Source organism: Stegostoma tigrinum, chromosome 31, assembly GCF_030684315.1.
Source record: "Stegostoma tigrinum isolate sSteTig4 chromosome 31, sSteTig4.hap1, whole genome shotgun sequence".
Lineage (NCBI taxonomy): Eukaryota > Metazoa > Chordata > Chondrichthyes > Orectolobiformes > Stegostomatidae > Stegostoma > Stegostoma tigrinum.
This window is the reverse complement of record NC_081384.1, coordinates 28200440-28219193: the sequence shown is the minus strand read 5'-3', so window position 1 is coordinate 28219193 and position 18754 is coordinate 28200440. Positions and strand designations below refer to the sequence as shown.

General features: G+C 42.6%; 1 protein-coding gene across 3 annotated transcripts in view; it reads left to right on the top strand.

Annotated features, from left to right (window-relative positions):
- The window catches only part of adam11 (ADAM metallopeptidase domain 11), a 154309-nt gene that overhangs the window by 78921 nt on the left and 56634 nt on the right, over nucleotides 1-18754 (top strand). For all 3 annotated transcript variants that reach the window (XR_007250449.2, XM_048560902.2, XM_048560900.2), the window contains 4 exons: nucleotides 1105-1271; nucleotides 9288-9372; nucleotides 12447-12537; nucleotides 17814-17865. Coding sequence is in view for 2 of the 3 variants with exons in the window: in XM_048560902.2 (XP_048416859.2) it covers nucleotides 1105-1271; nucleotides 9288-9372; nucleotides 12447-12537; nucleotides 17814-17865 (395 nt within the window). In the remaining variant the exon portion in view is untranslated. The remainder of the gene's footprint in view (nucleotides 1-1104; nucleotides 1272-9287; nucleotides 9373-12446; nucleotides 12538-17813; nucleotides 17866-18754) is intronic.

Genomic DNA, 18754 nt, shown 5'->3' with positions numbered 1-18754 from the left:
TTTCAATCCAGTTTATACTTGACCCTATGTGAAGTTGTGAAGGACAAAACCAGACAGATACCTTAAATCAAAAAGCAAGAGTTTGCTGTATTCTAAACTCATTCGGTCAGAAGTATAAACTTTATTAGAAATGTAAAACCCATCTTGAACTCTGCAAAAAAAAATGTAAATTAATTTTCAATTTTGATCTTCAAATTTCCATTGTGGCTGAGCTGGTTGTTCTCAGAGCAATCTCTTTGTACTGCAATCATTTCTTTTCCTATTGTGGATGCAACGGCACTTGAGATTCTATTGATTTTCAAATTTCTATCTCTGTGATATATTCGGACTTGTAGCAGCAGATGTGTGTGAGTGAGAGAGAGAGAGAGAGAGAGAGAGACAAAACAACCTACAATGGGTCCTCACAGAAAGGCATTTTGATGGGTGAACACTGGCCTTTCACCCACAATGGGGGCAGTCCATTTTTAACAATCTTTCCCTTTGCGTAACGGTTATTGGAGGATGGTCTTTGTTCCAGCTGTATCTGTAGTACAGAAGCCTCATCCCCAGGCACATTTGAAGGTTACCCTGTGAACTATATGTTCCAGGTGATAAATTTTAATATCCAAGTACTAACACTTGGGATGCCTTTTCAATGTGGTGGTAGACAACCTCAGCCATGCTGGTTAGATATTTCTATATAAATTTTTGCAATCTCGACTCTGGACAGGTCGAATGCCCTAGCGCTCTCTAACTCATTTTTGTTTCAAACCAAAGTCCAAGGATTTCAAGTTAGTCAATGAGATTTAAGAATTAATGGTCCATATTTATTCCACCATGAAAAAATAGAGAGGAAAATCGGCTTTAGCAAGCACAGGTTTAACGTGTTGCTAATATTTATCCTGAGAGAGAAATGTTCCAACTGAACCATAATAAAAAAAGAAGTTATGTTAAAAGCCTTGGTCCACCTCTTAGATACCATAGCTGCCCCCCCCCCCCCAAACTTTAGCCAATAGCTGTAGGTATCATGAGCATTAATCGTTCATTAAATACATATTTCTAACAGGAGGTTCGTGTCTGACATCTGAGGTATTTTGTTTGTGATTCTTTCATTTTGTGCTTTAGATTTACAAAGAACAATTGAATACACGGGTTGTGCTGGTTGCTATGGAAACTTGGGCATCTGGAGACAAAATAAGTATCAATGAAAATCCACTGGTGACGCTCAGAGATTTCATGAAGTACCGAAGAAACTCTGTCAGAGAAAACAGTGACGCCTTTCACATGCTTTCGTAAGGCTTCTCAGGTTTTGTAGGTTTACAAAATTTTGTAAAGAAAAAAAAAGTACATCACAAAGTTCTTACATTGAATGTATTTTTGAAATTTGGTATATCTTTTTGAAGTACCTCTTCTGTTAACAAAAGAAAAATCATCTTGTTTGTTTAAAATTTGAAGAATTACTACTAGTTGACACTATCAGTCTTGCTTGCTTTACTTCCAGTTGGGTAGCATCTTGACTAATTTTCACTTCATCACCATGGTAACTATTTCTGTACATTATGTCCAAAGTTTACTTTGTCTTGGATCCCATAGAGCTTTACTTTTTTGACCAGCCTTCTAGGAGGGACCTTATCAAAAATCTTACTGAAGTTAGTGTAGAGCACGTCTGCGCAATCCTGTCATATTTACAGTACCAACCTCTGGGAGTAGATCAGCTTTAGCATTCAGTATATGCCAGCTGGAATCCTAACAAACATATGCTACGACTTTAGGGTTTGAAAGCATAAAATCCTTTTATTTTAAATCTCTATATTCCAAATGGTCTCTTTGTAAGAATGGGGGTTGTCAGCTGTGCCTGACACGACGAGATTTGAGTAATCAGATTTATGAATCCAGTAGCATTTATAAAGCGGGATTTTATAAATAGTTATAAAAAGAAATGAGACAAAATGAGAATTCCTTGTCGTCCAAGGCCCAGCATTATTTGAATGCTGCCAGCAAAAGCCACGGTAAACAGTGTCAGCAAATATTCTGAGTTTCCAATCCTTATCCTTAAAAGTTGAAGATTTTCTCATCCATTCATAAGAAATAGCCTGAATTTCAACCTTTCATTAACTTCAGGTTGTCAAGACCAGGTGTCACCTGACCTCTGGAACTATAGTCATGTAGTCTAAATTAATTTCAGATTCTATTATCTTCGTCCTCAGAAGTTACGTTTCATTGTGTGAACAAATGCTGAGCAGTTGTGTAATTATTGGTATCAATAATACCAACTATTATTAGTACTTCACCAAAACATTCCCACAAATACTCTAAGGCATTTAAGAACAAGTGTTCCTAACAGAATATCAGGATGTCCTCTTAAGTTATACATAGATGTTTTGTCCAACACACACATTTGAGAGATCATGACAGTCAGTAAACTATATAAAAAAACAAGGTGTCATACTCTGTTTCAGCTCTTGGGTTCGATTTTTTACTTATTTATTTAAAGCTGATAAACAGACCTCACACCTATAGCAATCAAGCAGGCAAATTGCTTGTTGCCAGACTGTTTGGCATCTGTAAACCAATTTAGGCCAGCGAGACCAATATTTCAAAAGCAATTTCCTTAACTGTCAATTGCGTCCCTGGCAGATACTCAAACTAAACTGTGTTTGTTAAAAAACTAAGACAAATCAGAAACTATTACATTAAACACACACAGAACCATACATTGTTAATTGTATTATCAAAATCTTGCTATGCCAGATATGAATGTGGTCATCTTTGCCTCAAAGATCAGTGAGAAATAGAATACACTACTGCAGTCCGCCTTCCATCTGATTAATTTCTAGTGATGCTATGTGAGATGGATCTGCATTATAGCACTTTGATTAATCATAAAAGCTACGTTTCTTTTGAAACTGCATTACATATAAGGGAGCCTACTTAATGGCCTACAATTCATATATGGAAAGAAGAGAGTTCAAAGATGTCAATGCCTTAGCTAATTATAACAGAGCTTTAAAAGAAACAGAAGCTCTCCTTATTAGTTGGCCACACACTGCTTCCTGGCTTCTACTGTTCTGCATTTTGTTTCACAGCACTAATAAACACAGTGGGGAAAGATTGTTGTGAACATTAATCAAAACAGTCATGCATTCCTGTGAACTACTACTTAGAAAATTTCATTATTGCTCTAGATAAGCACAAAACTGAAGAACATCTGGCAGTCAACTGAAATCTGGTTAAATTGGTTATCACAGCTGAATCTTCTGTGCGCTGACTCATCAGGATGAAAGGATCTCATTATACTGGCAAGGTGGTTAGCACTGCTGCCTCACTGCACCAGGGACCCAGGTTCATTTCCAGCCTCAGGGTAACTGTATGTGTGGAGTTTGCACGTTCTCCCCGTGTCTGTATGGGTTTCCTCCAGGGACATTAGTTTCCTCCGACGACCCAAAGATGTGCCGGTTAGTTGGATTGACGTGCTAAATTGCCCATAGTGTGCAAGTTAGGTGAATTAGCCATGGGAAATACAGAGTTACAGGAGAGGGAGGTGAGTCTGGGTGGGATGCTGTTCAGAGAATTAGTGTGGACTTGTTGGACTGAATGGCCTGTTTCCACACTCCAGGGAGTCTATGATTCTATCTGCTCTTCATCCCCATATGACAAGTTGGAGGTAAACTTTTTTAAGATGCATTTTCAAGTGCTGACATTGACTAAATTGAGAGGAATTCTTAATTTATTTGTGCGAGGGATGTGAACATTATGAGCATGGCCAGCGTTTGTTACCTGTTCCTGATTGTTCTCGAGCAGGTGATAGTCAGATGGAGTGCTGCAGTGTAGGTAAACCCACTGATCTGTTCAGGCACAAGTTCCAGGATTTTGTTAGCATGGTGCCTGACTTAAAGGGGCACTTAGTGATGGTGGTATAATGAGGGGGGCAAAAAAGCAGGCCCCCTTCCTCAACACTGAAAGATCAGGAAGACAGTGCTTTCTCTCCCAGGGGTGCAATTTTGAAAAGAGCAAACTTGGCAAACTTCTCATATGCAAACGCAAAGTAAGCATCTTGCATTGGGGCCAAGACAGATTTGAAATCATCCCGTTGTTTCTTTTCATTTTAGCAGTTTCAGTTTGGGTTCATAGCACCAGGGACCCAGGTTCATTTCCAGCCTCAGGGTAACTGTATGTGGGCTTGTGCAATATTAATGTAGCCTATCACAGTAAGTATTCAAGTCAAAGCCATGTCATTTCCCCTTAACTGTTGTACCATTTTACCACAGAGACAACAGTTTTCTTCTGAATGATAATGACACTTAGCCTCTACGTAAAATACATTGTGATCATTACAGTCCTTGTATTTATGCACTGAGGAAAGGTTCCATGTTGCCTCGATTCTTTTATTCAGCAATCTTGTGCCTGTGGAGGTGACTGTCTGTCAGTAGGGGACTCATTGCTGAGATTGGTTATTACAATCTCTTCTCTTTCATCAAGAGATGTGGACGTTACTGGCAGGACCTACGTTTATTGCCTGTTCTTGTTGTCCACGTTAAAATTTTAATTTCTGTAATGATAATCCTTTCTGATGGTGACTGTTCTTTATTGACTTTAGAATAGTCAGAGCTATTTTATGACGCATTGAGCGGGATTATACAGCTTTCTGCCAGCACGTTTGAAAGTGGAATGGCTCTTAAATCATAGCATGTGACTTGCCGCCAACCTCCCTCTGTTTTAAAGGGGGTCAGTGGAGCTGCCAGTTGGCGCACTCACCCATGGGCCCATTGAGTCGCCAATTAATACCAACTTAAAACCCACATCCCACCCTCGCCAGTCTTTAATTTCCTGATTCCCAAAACCTGTCCGCATGCAAATTCCCCTCCAATCTGCTTTGAGGAAACTGTTCCTTCAGTGTCGCTCGATCAACATCAGATTTGGAAGTGAGTTCTACTTATTGCCACAAAGATGGGTTTGCATTATAACCCAGGACATAGATAAAGTGTCATTGGTGGCATGGAGAATTAAGTAAGACTGTTTAAATAGACCTTAAAACGGAGGGTTTACAGCAGCAGTAAATTTTCTCATAATTTGGTCCCAATACAGCAGGAGGCTGCAAGAGTAATTAGCCTATTGTCATATTATCTTAGTTTAGAAAGTAGAGTATATTTAATTTAGCCTTTCAAGCAGGTTTTCAAAGAGAGGTGCATTCCGGAAATGATAATGTAATAGATTATAAGACAAATTTCATGAGAAAAGCCCAAATGTGGGAATGACCTGTTTCCAAGATAATAAAGTGTGGAGCTGGATGAACACAGCAGTCCAAGCAGCATCTTCGCAGCACAAAAGCTGACATTTCGGGCCTAGACCCTTCCTCAGAAAAGGGGAATGGGGAGAGGATTCTGAAATAAATAGGGAGGCGGGGGAGGCGGACGGAAGATGGATAGAGGAGAAGATAGGTGGGGAGGGGATAGGTCAGTCCAGGGAGGACGGACAGGTCAGTGGGGCGGGATGAGGTTAGTAGGTAGGAAATGGAGGTGCGGCTTGAGGTGGGAAGACGGGATAGGTGAGAGGAAGAACAGGTTTGGCAGGTGAGGACGATCTGGGCTGTTTTTGGGATGCAGTAGGGGGAGAGGAGATTTCGAAGATGGTGAAATCCACATTGATACCATTGGGCTGCAGGGTTCCCAAGTGGAATATGATCTGCTGTTCCTGCAACCTTCGGGTGGCATCATGGTGGCACTGCAGGAGCACCAGGATGGACGTGTCACCTAAGGAGGGGGAAAGGGAGTTGAAACGGTTCGCGACTGGAAGGTGTAGTTGTTTATTGTGAACCAAGCATAGGTGTTCCGCAAAATGGTCCCCAAGGTCTCTGCTGGGTTTCCCCAATGTGGAGGAAGCCACAACAGGTACAGCGGATGCAGTATACCACATTGGCGGATGTGCAGGTGAACATCTGCTTGATGTGGAAAGTCATCTTGGGACATGGGATGGGGGTGAGGGAGCAGGTGTGGAGGCAGGTTTACCACGTCCTGCGGTTACAGGGGAAAGTGCCAGGTGTGGTGGGGTTGGAGGGGAGTGTGGAGTGGACAAGGGAGTTGCAGAGAGAGTGGCCTCTCCGGAAGGCAGAGAAGGGTGGGGTTGGAAAAATATCTTTAGTGGTGGTGTCGGATTGTAGATTGCAGAAGTGTCGGAGGATGATGCGTTGTATCCGGAGGTTGGTGGGGTGGTATGTGAGGATGAGGGGGATTCTCTTTTGGCGGTTATTGCGGGGCGGGGTGTGAGGGATGAGGTGCAGAAATGCTGGAGGCATGGTCGAGGGTGTTCTCGACTACTGCGGTGGCGTGGATGTTGCGGTCCTTGAAGAATTAGGAATCCTGGGATATATGGGAGTGGAATGCCTCATCCCGGGAGCAGATTCCTGGGAGCAGATGCAGCGGAAGTGAAGGAATTGGGAATAGGGGATGGAATTTTTGCAGGAAGGTGAGTGGGAGGAGCTGTATTCCATGTAGCTGTGGGAGTCGGTGGGCTTGAAATGGACATCGGTTTGTAGGTGGTAGTTTGAGATGGAGACAGAAAGGCCCAGGAAGGTGAGGGATGTGTTGGAGATGGTCCAGGTGAACTTGAGGTTGGGGGTGGAAGGTGTTGGTGAAGTGGATAAACTGTTCGAGCTCCTCTAGGGAGCATGAGGTGGCGCCGATACAGTCATCAATGTAATGGAGGAAGAGATGGAGTGTAGAGCCAGTGTAGGTGCAAAACCTGTATTCCTCATGCAGATGACCTTAAGGCCCTCCGCTTCTTCCTGTCCTGCAGACCTGACCCATCTCCCTCCACCGACTCTCTCATCCGCCAGCCGAACTCGTTCTCACCCTCAACAACTTCTGTTTCGATTCCTCCCACTTCCTACAGACAAAGGGGGTGGCCGTGGGTACCCGCATGGGCCCAAGCTATGCCTGCCTCTTTGTAGGTTACGTGGAACAGTCCCTCTTTCGCACCTACACTGGCCCAAAACCCCATCTCTTCCTCTGTCACATTGATGACTGTATCGGCGCCGCCTCATGCTCCCAAGAGCAGCTCGAACAGTTCATCCAGTTCACCAACACCTTCCACCCCAACCTCAAGTTCACCTGGACCATCTCCAACACATCGCTCACCTTCCTGGACCTTTCTGTCTCCATCTCAGGTAACCAGCTAGAAACTGATGTCCATTTCAAGCCCACCAACTCCCACAGCTACGTGCAATACACCTCCTCCCACCCACCATCCTGCAAAAATTCCATTTCACAATTCCTTCGCCTGTGCCGCATCTGCTCCCAGGATGAAGCATTCCACTCCCACACATTCCAGATGTTCTCGTTCTTCAAGGACCGCTACTTCCCCTCCCCCCCGGCAGTGGTCGAGAACGCCCTCGATGTGTCTCCCACATTTCCCGCTCACACCCCTCTCCCCGCAATACCCACCAAAAGAGAATCGCCCTAGTCCTTACATACCAACCCACCAATCTCCGGATACAACGCATAATCCGCCGACACTTCTACCATCTACAATCCGACCCCACCACTAAAGACATTTTCCAACCCCACCCTTGTCTACCTTCTGGAGAGACCACTCTCTCCGGGACCCCCTTGTTTGCTCCACACTCCCCTCCAACCCCACCACACCTGGCACTTTCCCCTGCAACGCAGGAAGTGGTAAACCTGCCCCCACACCACCTCCCTCACCCCCATCCCAGGTCCCAAGATAACTTTGCACATCAAGCAGATGTTCACCTGCACATCTGCCAATGTGGTATACTATATCCACTGTACCCGGTGTGGCCTCTCCTACATTGGGGAAAGCAAGCGGAGGCTTCAGGACCGCTTTGCAGAACACCTATGCTTGGTTCACAATAAACAATTCCACCTCCCAGTCGCAAACCATTTTAACACCCCCTCCCATTCCTTAGACGACATGTCCATCCTGGGCCTCCTGCAGTGGCATAATGATGCCACCCATAGGTTGCAGGAACAGCAACTCATATTCCGCTTGGGAACCCTGCAACCCAATGGTATCAATGTGGACTTCACCAGCTTCAAAATCTCATCTCCCCATACTGCATCCCAAAAACAGCCCAGATCGTCCTCGCCTGCCAAACCTGTTCTTCCTCTCACCTATCCCCTCTTCCCACCTCAAGCCGCACCTCCATTTCCTACCTACTAACCTCATCCCGCCCCATTGACCTGTCCGTCCTCCCCGGACTGACCTATCCCCTCCCTACCTCCCCACCCATACTCTCCTCTCCACCTATCTTCTCCTCTATCCATCTTCCATCCACCACCCCCCCCCCCGCCCCCATTTATTTCAGAATCCTCTCCCCATCCCCCTTTTCTGAGGAAGGGTCTAGGCCCGAAATGTCAGCTTTTGTGCTGCGAAGATGCTGCTTGGCCTGCTGTGTTCATCCAGCTCCACACTTTATTATCTTGGAAACAGGTCATTCCCACATTTGGGCTTTTCTCATGAAATTTGTCTTATAATCTATTACATTATCATTTCCGGAATGCACCTCTCTTTGAAAACCTGCTTGAAAGGCTAAATTAAATATACTCTACTTTCTAAACTAAGATAATATGACAATAGGCTAATTAGTCTTGCAGCCTCCTGCTGTATTGGGACCAAATTATGAGAAAATTTACTGCTGCTGTAAACCCTCCGTTTTAAGGTCTATTTAAACAGTCTTACTTAATTCTCCATGCCACCAATGACACTTTATCTATGTCCTGGGTTATAATGCAAACCCATCTTTGTGGCAATAAGTAGAACTCACTTCCAAATCTGATGTTGACCGAGCGACACTGAAGGAACAGTTTCCTCAAAGCAGATTGGAGGGGAATTTGCATGCGGACAGGTTTTGGGAATCAGGAAATTAAAGACTGGCGAGGGTGTGATGTGGGTTTTAAGTTGGTATTAATTGGCGACTCAATGGGCCCATGGGTGAGTGCGCCAACTGGCAGCTCCACTGACCCCCTTTAAAACAGAGGGAGGTTGGCGGCAAGTCACATGCTATGATTTAAGAGCCATTCCACTTTCAAACGTGCTGGCAGAAAGCTGTATAATCCTGCTCAATGCGTCATAAAATAGCTCTGACTATTCTAAAGTCAATAAAGAACAGTCACCATCAGAAAGGATTATCATTACAGAAATTAAAATTTTAATTTGGACAACAAGAACAGATAATAAACGTAGGTCCTGCCAGTAACGTCCACATCTCTTGCTGAAAGAATATGCAGTTCCCATTATCTCTGATGACCTGTTTCAAGTTTGATTTTGGTATCTGATTTTCTCTTCCACAGAGGCTGGACATTTGAGTGTAGTCACAGTGCAACAGCCTACATTGGAGGAATGTGCTCTTTATCAAAAGCAGGAGGGATTAATGAGGTTCGTTGTTTTTGTCTGTATCCTCCTTCCCCTATCCATTTTAACAAATTACATCCCACCCTTGGTTTTTATACATCATGAAAATGTGATTTCTGTTTACTCTTGTCTCCTCTGGTACAATCTGGTACATCATCATTTAACAGTAAAACAGGCACCAAATGCTAACCTTCACATGACAGAATCTTTTCAGGCAAGGATCAGTGATTCATTACTGATGTCTGGGTTGACACATCAGGGAATGGATTAACTTCAGTACTGGGTGGAACACGGGCAGGAGGTGCCCAAAAGCGTGGAACAAGGTCATCTTTGTGCTAAACTGATGAAGCAAGTCAACTGTGCTGTACAGAATCTACTCCAGGGAGGGGCTTGGATATCGCTGCCTAGTTGTGAAGTCAAAATTCTGTTTCCACAGGGTATTATCAATGCATTAAGTGTTTACACAGTGTTTTGGATCTCCTCACGTTGACATTTAACAATTGTGCGACAACCCAAACATTTTTTTCTTCATTTGTGGGACGTGTGCATCACTGTCTGGCCAGCGTTTATTGCCTGACCCTAACTGCCCCTTGAGAAGGTGGTAGTGAGCTGTCTCCTTAAACTGTTGCAGTACTCTGCTGGAGGTAGCTCCACAACACCCTTAGAGAGGATTTCTAGGATTTCAAAGGTATGGAGATACATTTCCAAGTCAGGATGGTGAATAGCTTGGAGGGAATCTTGCAGATGGTGTTGTTGCCATGTATCTCCTGCCCTTGTACTCCTAGACAGAGTGGGTTTAGAAGGTGCTGTCTGAGGAACTTTGGTGAATTTCTGCAATGTCTCTTGTGGATAGTAACACACTGCTGCTACTGGTTGCCGGTGGTGGAGCGAGTGAATATTTGAGGATGTGGTGCCAATCAAATGGGCTGCTTTATCCTAAGTAGGGTCTGCATGAACTGCTGAAGGGGTCTAAATGTAAATACAACTGTTGAAAAAAGCCCTTGGCTTGCACTTATTTCAAATGGAATGTGAGTTTCCCACTTAGTGCATGGTGACAGTAGATGAATGGTGTGTCTTGCAGAGATGTATTCAGTGCACTCAAAATGTATTTATTGATACTTCCAATTAACCATTGTAACCATCAGCCCATTGCCGCCACCGGCAGTGCCTGTGAGAGGTAGAAAACTGAATGTGCAGGCATTTGTGGTGCAGAAACAATGGCCCTGACAATAACTTGGAGCTGGGAAGAGAGTGCCATGTCAGGTATGTATGATAGACGTTCAGATGATGAAGCAGAAAACAAAGGCTTCCCACCAGTCTTGTTGAATTTAGTGGGGAGGGGATCAGTTTCCTGCCTGACAGCAAGACTGAGGAACAGGGAGATAAAGCATCAAGTGGTGTGGGCTAGGTAACAGTCAATCAATAACTGCTTACTTAAACGATGAACTAAGTCATTGTGGAATGCAGCGCTGCTCTTTTTGTTCCACAAGCATTGTCATTGAAGCACCTAAATCATGGATTCAGCCATTCTCACCTCCTCTCATTTGCTCCATTATCCAAGGTTTGGATAAAACCGGACCAGCATTAGGTGGCTAATCATGGCAGAATTGTCATGGAAGTGTGGGGCATGTTCGATTTTAGCTTAACCTGCTGCACATGTGCTTCTCAGAATGTCTTGAACATTCCTGATTATTTGTAGAAAGCAGGAGACAAAACATTTAAATCCCATTAAAAGTGCTGACTGAGGTTCACCTTGCGCATGTAAGAACGTCTGTCATTTTCCCTAGTTTCCTCGAGTCAGTTGTTCCAAGAACATATCAGATCAATTGTTGAGCATCAAATAAAAGCCAAAATCCTGCATTAAAATTGCCTGTTCAGTGAACGGAGCAAGTTTAGCTAGACTTAGCCTAGTTCCTATGGTAACGCCAAGCCATCTATAATCGTTGTTGATCTGGTAGTTTCAGCCAGGAGGTAGTAAAGGTGGTCAGCTTGGCTGTTGAAAAAGCTTTGCACAGTAAATTAAAACACAGAACTACAGACGCTGGAGATCTGAAATAAAAACAGAAATCACTGGTGAAACTCAGCAGACTTGGCACCATCTGTGGTAAGAAAGCACTTCATGTCTGATGATACTTCATTTTATCTGATGGAGTTCTGATGAGGAGTAACCAGACTTGAAGTATTACCTCTGCTTTCTTCCCACAGATGCTGCCAGACCTGATGAGTTTCACCAGTAATTTCTATTTTGTTTCACACAATAAATGTTCTGAGCTCTTCCTAAATTGGGCTGAGGACCTGTTGAATGAATGGGGTGCAAGGAGCTACATTTTGCTTTCAGCAGATCTTATGGTTTAGGTATGACTAGTAGAAAAGAAATTTAGGAGAAAATGCTGTTTGGCCTGCTGTGTTCATCCAGCTCTACACCTTGTTATTATAGAAGAATATCCCATTCTTTAGCACTGCCACCCACCAGTTTAGTTTTATAAAGTAATAGAGAAGAGAAGGTAATTGGGAGCTGAAGTTATCAAATAACAACTTGGAGCTGCTTCCACTTCAACCACTCCACTTGCTGAAATGCATGTGTAAGTAGTTCCTTCCTAAAGGAGAGTAGGAGGAGCAGGAGCAAGTTGCCATCCAACCTTTGCATTTCCAAAACACGAGGAAAGAAACATCTTTTGACGTTACAGATAAACTTCAATGTCCTTGGGTTAGAACTAGGAACTCATTGGGAAATCTCTACCCAGGACCACAGGGTTAAAATTTCTAATGTGCTGTATCATCGCACAAAGGTCTGCACATTGCATTGTGAACAATTCAATGAAGTGTTAGATGTGTAACTGTGAATTTACTCACCTGAATTAATAATACAGACATTTTTATGAGATGGTTGGGATTTTGTGTTTTTCTAAAGCTGAGTGTGTTCTATTATTAGCTGTTCCCTAAAGGAGTTAATTCCATTCCTTAACAAGTGACCAAATAGATACTTCACAATTCTTGGATATGTGAAAAGTAATATTACACAGAAGATGAATACTTAGCTGTTTCGTGAAAAAAAAAATGTTATCAGTAATGAATTGAAGCTTCTTTTTTTTGTTTAGTATGGAAATTTGGGTACAATGGCTGTCGCACTTGCTCAGAGTTTGGGCCAAAACCTTGGAATGATGTGGAATAAACATCATGCAGGAGCACGTAAGTTATTTAAATTGAATTCTATACACATTGAGCAATCCCTTGCATAAAGCAGAGTGAAAATAGCTACTGGGTCAGAAATATTGCAGATTAAGCTGTCTTGGCATTTTAATGTTTTAGCAAATGTTTACTTACAGCAACATACATTAATTCCAACCTGAACCATCCCTTCAGCAATTTCTTATTTTTTAAGTTGCTGGCTGGCTATTCTCAACCTCGGAACTCACTTCTTTGAATCTTCAGGTAATTTTGCTGCATCCAGTACTCAGACAAAGTTGGCATTCCAAAGATGGTACCTCTTTCCTCTTTCATTTACTTTATAGGGTGGAGAGTAGACAATAAATGGTTCAGATCCCTAACATAAGTCAAGGGCCAGGAATAATTTGCCTTGCACATAACTGAGGTGATCAGTTGATAAAAAAGGTGTGATTTTTAGTTAAAGTGTCTTGTTGATAAACAGCCTTATTTTGCAATTATAAATCTTCCTTATTTATCACGGCCTTGTCTATATTTTCCACTGAGCCTTTGCACGGTTGTATTTTGATGAGTGAAAGTAGACTGGGTTTCTGGCTTTCCTTCCTTCCATTGTGCAATGTCTCGTCTCCATGTACTGCAGGTAGTGGAGTTTGAAACAGGGGGTTGCAGTGTTGGGGAGAACGGTGTGAACCCTCTGGATGCAACCAACTTTCAAAAGGGACAAAGTTAGTTAGACCAAAGTTGGTTTAATATTTCTAGCTGTAAAGCTTTTATCATGCAACAAATGCTTCCAACTGTAAACAATAACAGTGCTTTAACATGGATGGCTTATGCAAAATATAAATATTGCTAAGTCCATTTATGTAAGCTCATTAATAAAATATTACAGGTTCAGTACATTTATTCATGCTAAACAGGGATATGCATTACCTTTCATCATTTTGGAAGCTATTATCTTTTGCTTCTTCCTATTTGAATCTGAGTAAGATAATCATCATCAAGATAAATTTCCCTTGTCATTGCTCTCACACATGCTCTTTTACTCTTGCTCGCTCTCATTCTTCCTTGCTCATGTTTGAAATGAGAATCCCTCAAGTGCCTGCACTTTATTCATTATACGCCGCTGCCATTAACTGGATTGACAACAGGTCTTTATTTCTTCTTTAAACATAATGTTATTCGACAAACTAACCATAGACCCTTCACTGTGTGGCACTTATCACTGACTGCATGTTGTAAACTCTAACAATGCATTAGAGAAAAGATTTTATAGATATTCAGTATATCATAGCCAGCTGTACACATCCCAAGAATGATAGAAAGTGGCTGAATTATACAACATATTTACCCGATTCATGAACCGTGTATTTAAGAGCCAAGCAGCCTGCCCTGCAATGATTCTGTTTCAGTACCATCTTGAACCTGATTCATATTTGCAGGTCAGAGCCAACCTGGCATTTATCTGTGTCTGACCTCCAGATGGCAGTATAAGCCAGCCCACTTTTTGTATCTTAACTTCCCTGAATCATAGTTATACAGTGTGGAAACAGACACTATGTATATTTATTAGTGATTGGAGACAGAACACTATCAAATTCTGATACTCAAGTCAAGCATTAGGTGCTCCAAGCAGAGACATAACATGGTTAGAGACTGCGTAAAGCATTTTACTCCTATAATATAAAGTGTAGCAATGTTCCGCAATTTGTACTCTTCAAACTCACACGCTAGCACTGAAAACAATGCCAATATTTCAGTGCTAAGGATATGAAAGTATCAGAATAGTATTGTTTTCAATTGCCAGTGAATCTGTCTGATTCAGTCGTCACCCATGAGGCATTGTGGGTCATCTGAGCAATCTGCAGTCTCATGGCCTATTCGCATTCCAACCTTATAATCAACACTAGTTCAACTGAGAGTGCAGGATGGCATGCCAGGAGCAGCAGCATCATATATTGAAATGAAGCGTCACCTGGGTGAAGCTACAAAACAGGGCTCCATGCATGTCAAATAGCACAATTAGTAAGTGATAGACTTCAACAACCAGCAGATCAAATCTAAACTCTGCAGCCCTGCCACAGATATGAAAGGTGGCAGACAATTAAACAGTTCACTGGAAGAGGAGGCTCCTTAAACATCCCCATCCTCGATAATGGAGAAGCCCAGTACATGAGTGTAAATGACTAGGTTTGAAGCAGTGATACTCACTTTCGCCAAGAGTGCCAATTCGATGATCCATTTTGGCCTCCTCCAGTGGTCCACAGCATCATAGATGCTAGTCTTCAGTCAATTCAATTTACTTCACGTGATGTCAAGAAATGGTTGGAGGCACTGGATGCTACAGAGACTGTGTGCACTGACAAACATTCTGGCAATAGTACTGAATATTTGTGCTCACAAATTGCCATACCCCTATGGCAAGCTGTTCTAGCATAGCTTCATCATTGGAATATACCTAAAAATGTGGAAAATTGCTCAAGTATGTCCTAGACACAAAAAACAGAGCAATCTAAATTATTTTCAATTATGCCCCATCAGTCTACTGTCCATCATCAGTAAAGTGATGGAAGGTGTCATCAACAGTGCTACCAAGCAGGATCTACTCAGTGACGTCCAGTTTGGTTTCCGACAGGGCCACACAGCTCCTTAGTTGCAGCTTTAGTTAAAACTTTGACAAACAAGCTGAATTCCAGAGGTTAGGAGAAAGTGACTACCCTAAAATCAAGGTTTGAGTGTGACATCAAGGAGCCCGAACAAAACTAATCAATGGGAACCAGAGGAAGACTCCCCAATGGTTGGAGTTGTACATTGCACAAAGGAAGATGGTTCTGATTGTTGGAGACCAGTCATCTCAGCTCCAGGAATCCTCTGAAGAGTCCCTCAAGGTTGTCCTGGACCCAACCATTTTCAGCTGCTTCATTAATAAGGTCAGAAATGGGATGATTACTGAAGTTGCACAATGTTCAGCACCTTTCGTGACTCCTCAGAATAATGAAGCAGTCCATGTCCAGATGTAGCAGGAATATCCAGGCTTTGGCTGACCACTAGCAAATAATGATTGCATCTCACAATGTCAAGTAATAATCATTTCCAATAAGACACCATCACCCCTTGATACTCAATGGTGTTACCGTCACTAAATCCCCCACAGTCAGAAACTGACCAGAAACCCTAAATACTGTGGTCGTGAATGGAGGTGATGGCCTAGTGGTATTATTACTGGATTGTTAATCCAGAAACTCAGTTAATGTTCTGGGGACCTAGGTTCAAATCCCACCATAGCAGATGGTGGAATTTGAATTCAATTTAAAAAAATAATCTGGAATTAAGAATCTAATGATGACCATGAATCGATTGTCAATTATTGGAAAAACCCATCAGGTTCACTATTGTCCTTCAGGGAAGGAAACTGGCATTCTTACCTGGTCTGGCCTACATGCAACTCCAGACCCACAGCAATGTTGTTGATTCTTAACTGCCCCTGGGAATTAGGGATGGGCAGTAAATGATGCCTGGCCTAGTGATGGCCCCATCCTGTTAGTGAGTAAAAAAGAAACAGCTCAGGGTCTGGAAAAGCTACTGCAAATAACATGCCTCCTGACTCCCCAAGACCAGTCCACCATTTACAAGGCATAAGTCAGGAGTATGATGGAATGCCCCCCAACTTGCCTGGATGGGTGCAGCTGCAACAACAGTCAAGAAGCTTGACACTGTCCAAGACAAAGCTTCCTACTTGTTTGGTACCACATCTACAAACATCAACTCCCTCCACCACCGATGTTCCATAGCATCCATGTGTATAATCTACAAGGATCACTACAAAAACTCAGCAAAGCTCCTTGGACAGCATCTACCAAACCCATAACTGCTACCATCGAGAATGACAAAGGCAGCAGATGCAGACGAGTATCACCACCTGCAAGTTCCCCCGCAAGCCGTTCACCATCCTGACTTGGAAATATATCACTGTATCTTTACTGTCGCTGGACCAAAATCCTTGAATTCTCTCCCCAGGGGCATAATGGGTCAATCTATAGTACATGGACTGCAATGACTCAAGAAGGTAGCTCAGCACCAGCTTCTCAAGGGTATTTAAGGACAGGCTACGAATGCTGATGACTTAGTGTCACAGGCTGCAAACTTTCCTGTTTTTAAATTTCCCGCCTTGGTATAATCCAGTCACTCTAAAAGCAACTTGTAGTAACTTTTAAGACAGGTTGACCTTTTCAGATTTAAACCCCCGCATCCCAGTAGTAAGATTCCAAGAAAGTGCTGACACGCCCAGTGCACTGCTGCAGAACAACTGGTTAATGCTGTGTGTATTTCCACCATTTGTTTTCAGTTGCATTAGACCTATGCATATCTCGTTGGTCATTTCATGTGTCACTTCTGGAGTGATATTTTTGAAGGTATTAAAACTGGAGAAGATTCACTGGACCTGAAACGTTAATTTTGCTTTCTGTCCCCAGATGCTGCCATGCCTGCTGAGTTTTTCCAGTGATTTCTGTTTTGTAATTCCTGATTTCCGGCATCCGGAGTTTTTTTGTTTTTTTTGATTTACTGGTGTGTGTGAGAAGGAAATTCAGCTCTTTTAGGTATTTTTTATCTTTTTGTTCCTCCATCTCTTTGTTCTTTAGTTGACTCCAGATGATCTCATTCCTTTAAGATATTAATTAAATGAGTTTTACTTATATTTACTTTGATTTAAACTAGTCTATTCTAAACCTTTTGTAAGTTTAGTTATCATTTATTTCTGTTAGCCGTCTTCTGATTTAGAGGTGGAACAGATTTGAGCACATATAGTTGAGCTTTGGATGTATCCACAGAAAAATGAAGAATTCAGCTTGAGTGAGAAGCTTGTCAAATTCTTTTTTGAATTCTCCCAATGTTCAATTGCTGAGTTATTTCACAGGTGAGGTACATTTCCAAACAATTATATTGTGCCCGGCAGGTGATCCTCTTCTTTACTCAGTACTGTACCAGAAATCTATTTACCATGGCCCACCCTCAATGCAAAAAGCCTAAATTCAAGTTGACCTCTGTCTTTCTCTTCACGCTATTATGATAGGCAAAAAATGTTTGCCTTCTAGTGAACAGCATTCCTGACCATCATGTTGGAGAATTGGGGATCCATCTAGTGCCTGAAGCATTGATGCTACGCCATTGAACTTCTAGATTGTAATCTTTGCAAAGTAGGATTTTCACAGATGATCTGATAACTATGTTTCTCACAAGGTATTGCTAAAGGTTCCAATCATTCATTGGATTTCACTAATACATTTCCTGTATTCCTTTCACAGGTGAGTGTTGGTGTCCCGATGCCTGGTCTGGTTGTATAATGGATGATATGGGGTAAGATTCTCTTTCTCAAAATGTAGAAACATAGAAGGTGGGATTAGGCCATTAGGAGCCCCCAGGCTTGCTGCACCACTCATTATGATTATGGCTGATCATCAAGCTCAATGGCCCAATCCTGCCCTTCCCACCCCCCCAGCCCCGTATCCTGTTATCCCATCTGCCACCACCTTGAAAACACAATGTTTTGGCTTCAACCACTTTGTCGTAGTGAATTCCACAGGTCCACCACTGTCTGGGTGAAGAAATTTCTTCTCGTTTCAGTCCTTTATCCTTAAACAATGACACCTGGTTCTGATTTCCTCCACCTTCGGGAACATCATTCCTGCATCCAACCTGTCTGACTTTTACAGGTTTCTGTGAGACATCCCTCCTCCCACCCACCGCCGCACACCATTCCTCTAGACTCTAGTGAATATAACCCTAACCTACTCTATCTCTTCTTCTACATAAGTCCTGCCATCCCAGGAATCAAAATGGTCAAAATGTATGCCTTTTGCAGATCTAAAGTTGTCACCTAGAAGGAGACCAAAGATTTAATTTACCAAACGTTGATTAGGCCCACATTTGGTGAATTTGAACATGTGAGCTGAATTTCCTTTCTGGGTACAATGCCATTGTCTGCTTCTACCAGACCAGATGTATGTAATATAGCTTTTGGTGCATACAATGAATGTGCATCTCAGATTCATTTGAGGGGAGGAGTTTTAAATGCTGCAACAGCTAATTACTTAAAGGCACAAGATCAATGAAATTGCATAAAATGGGAGATGGGAAAACCAGCTGCCAGTTTGAATTCTGTCTGATATTCTTTTCCAATTTCTTTATGAAATAGGGTCTGGTTAGTCCAGTTGACTGGATGGCTAGTGTATGGTTTAGAACAATG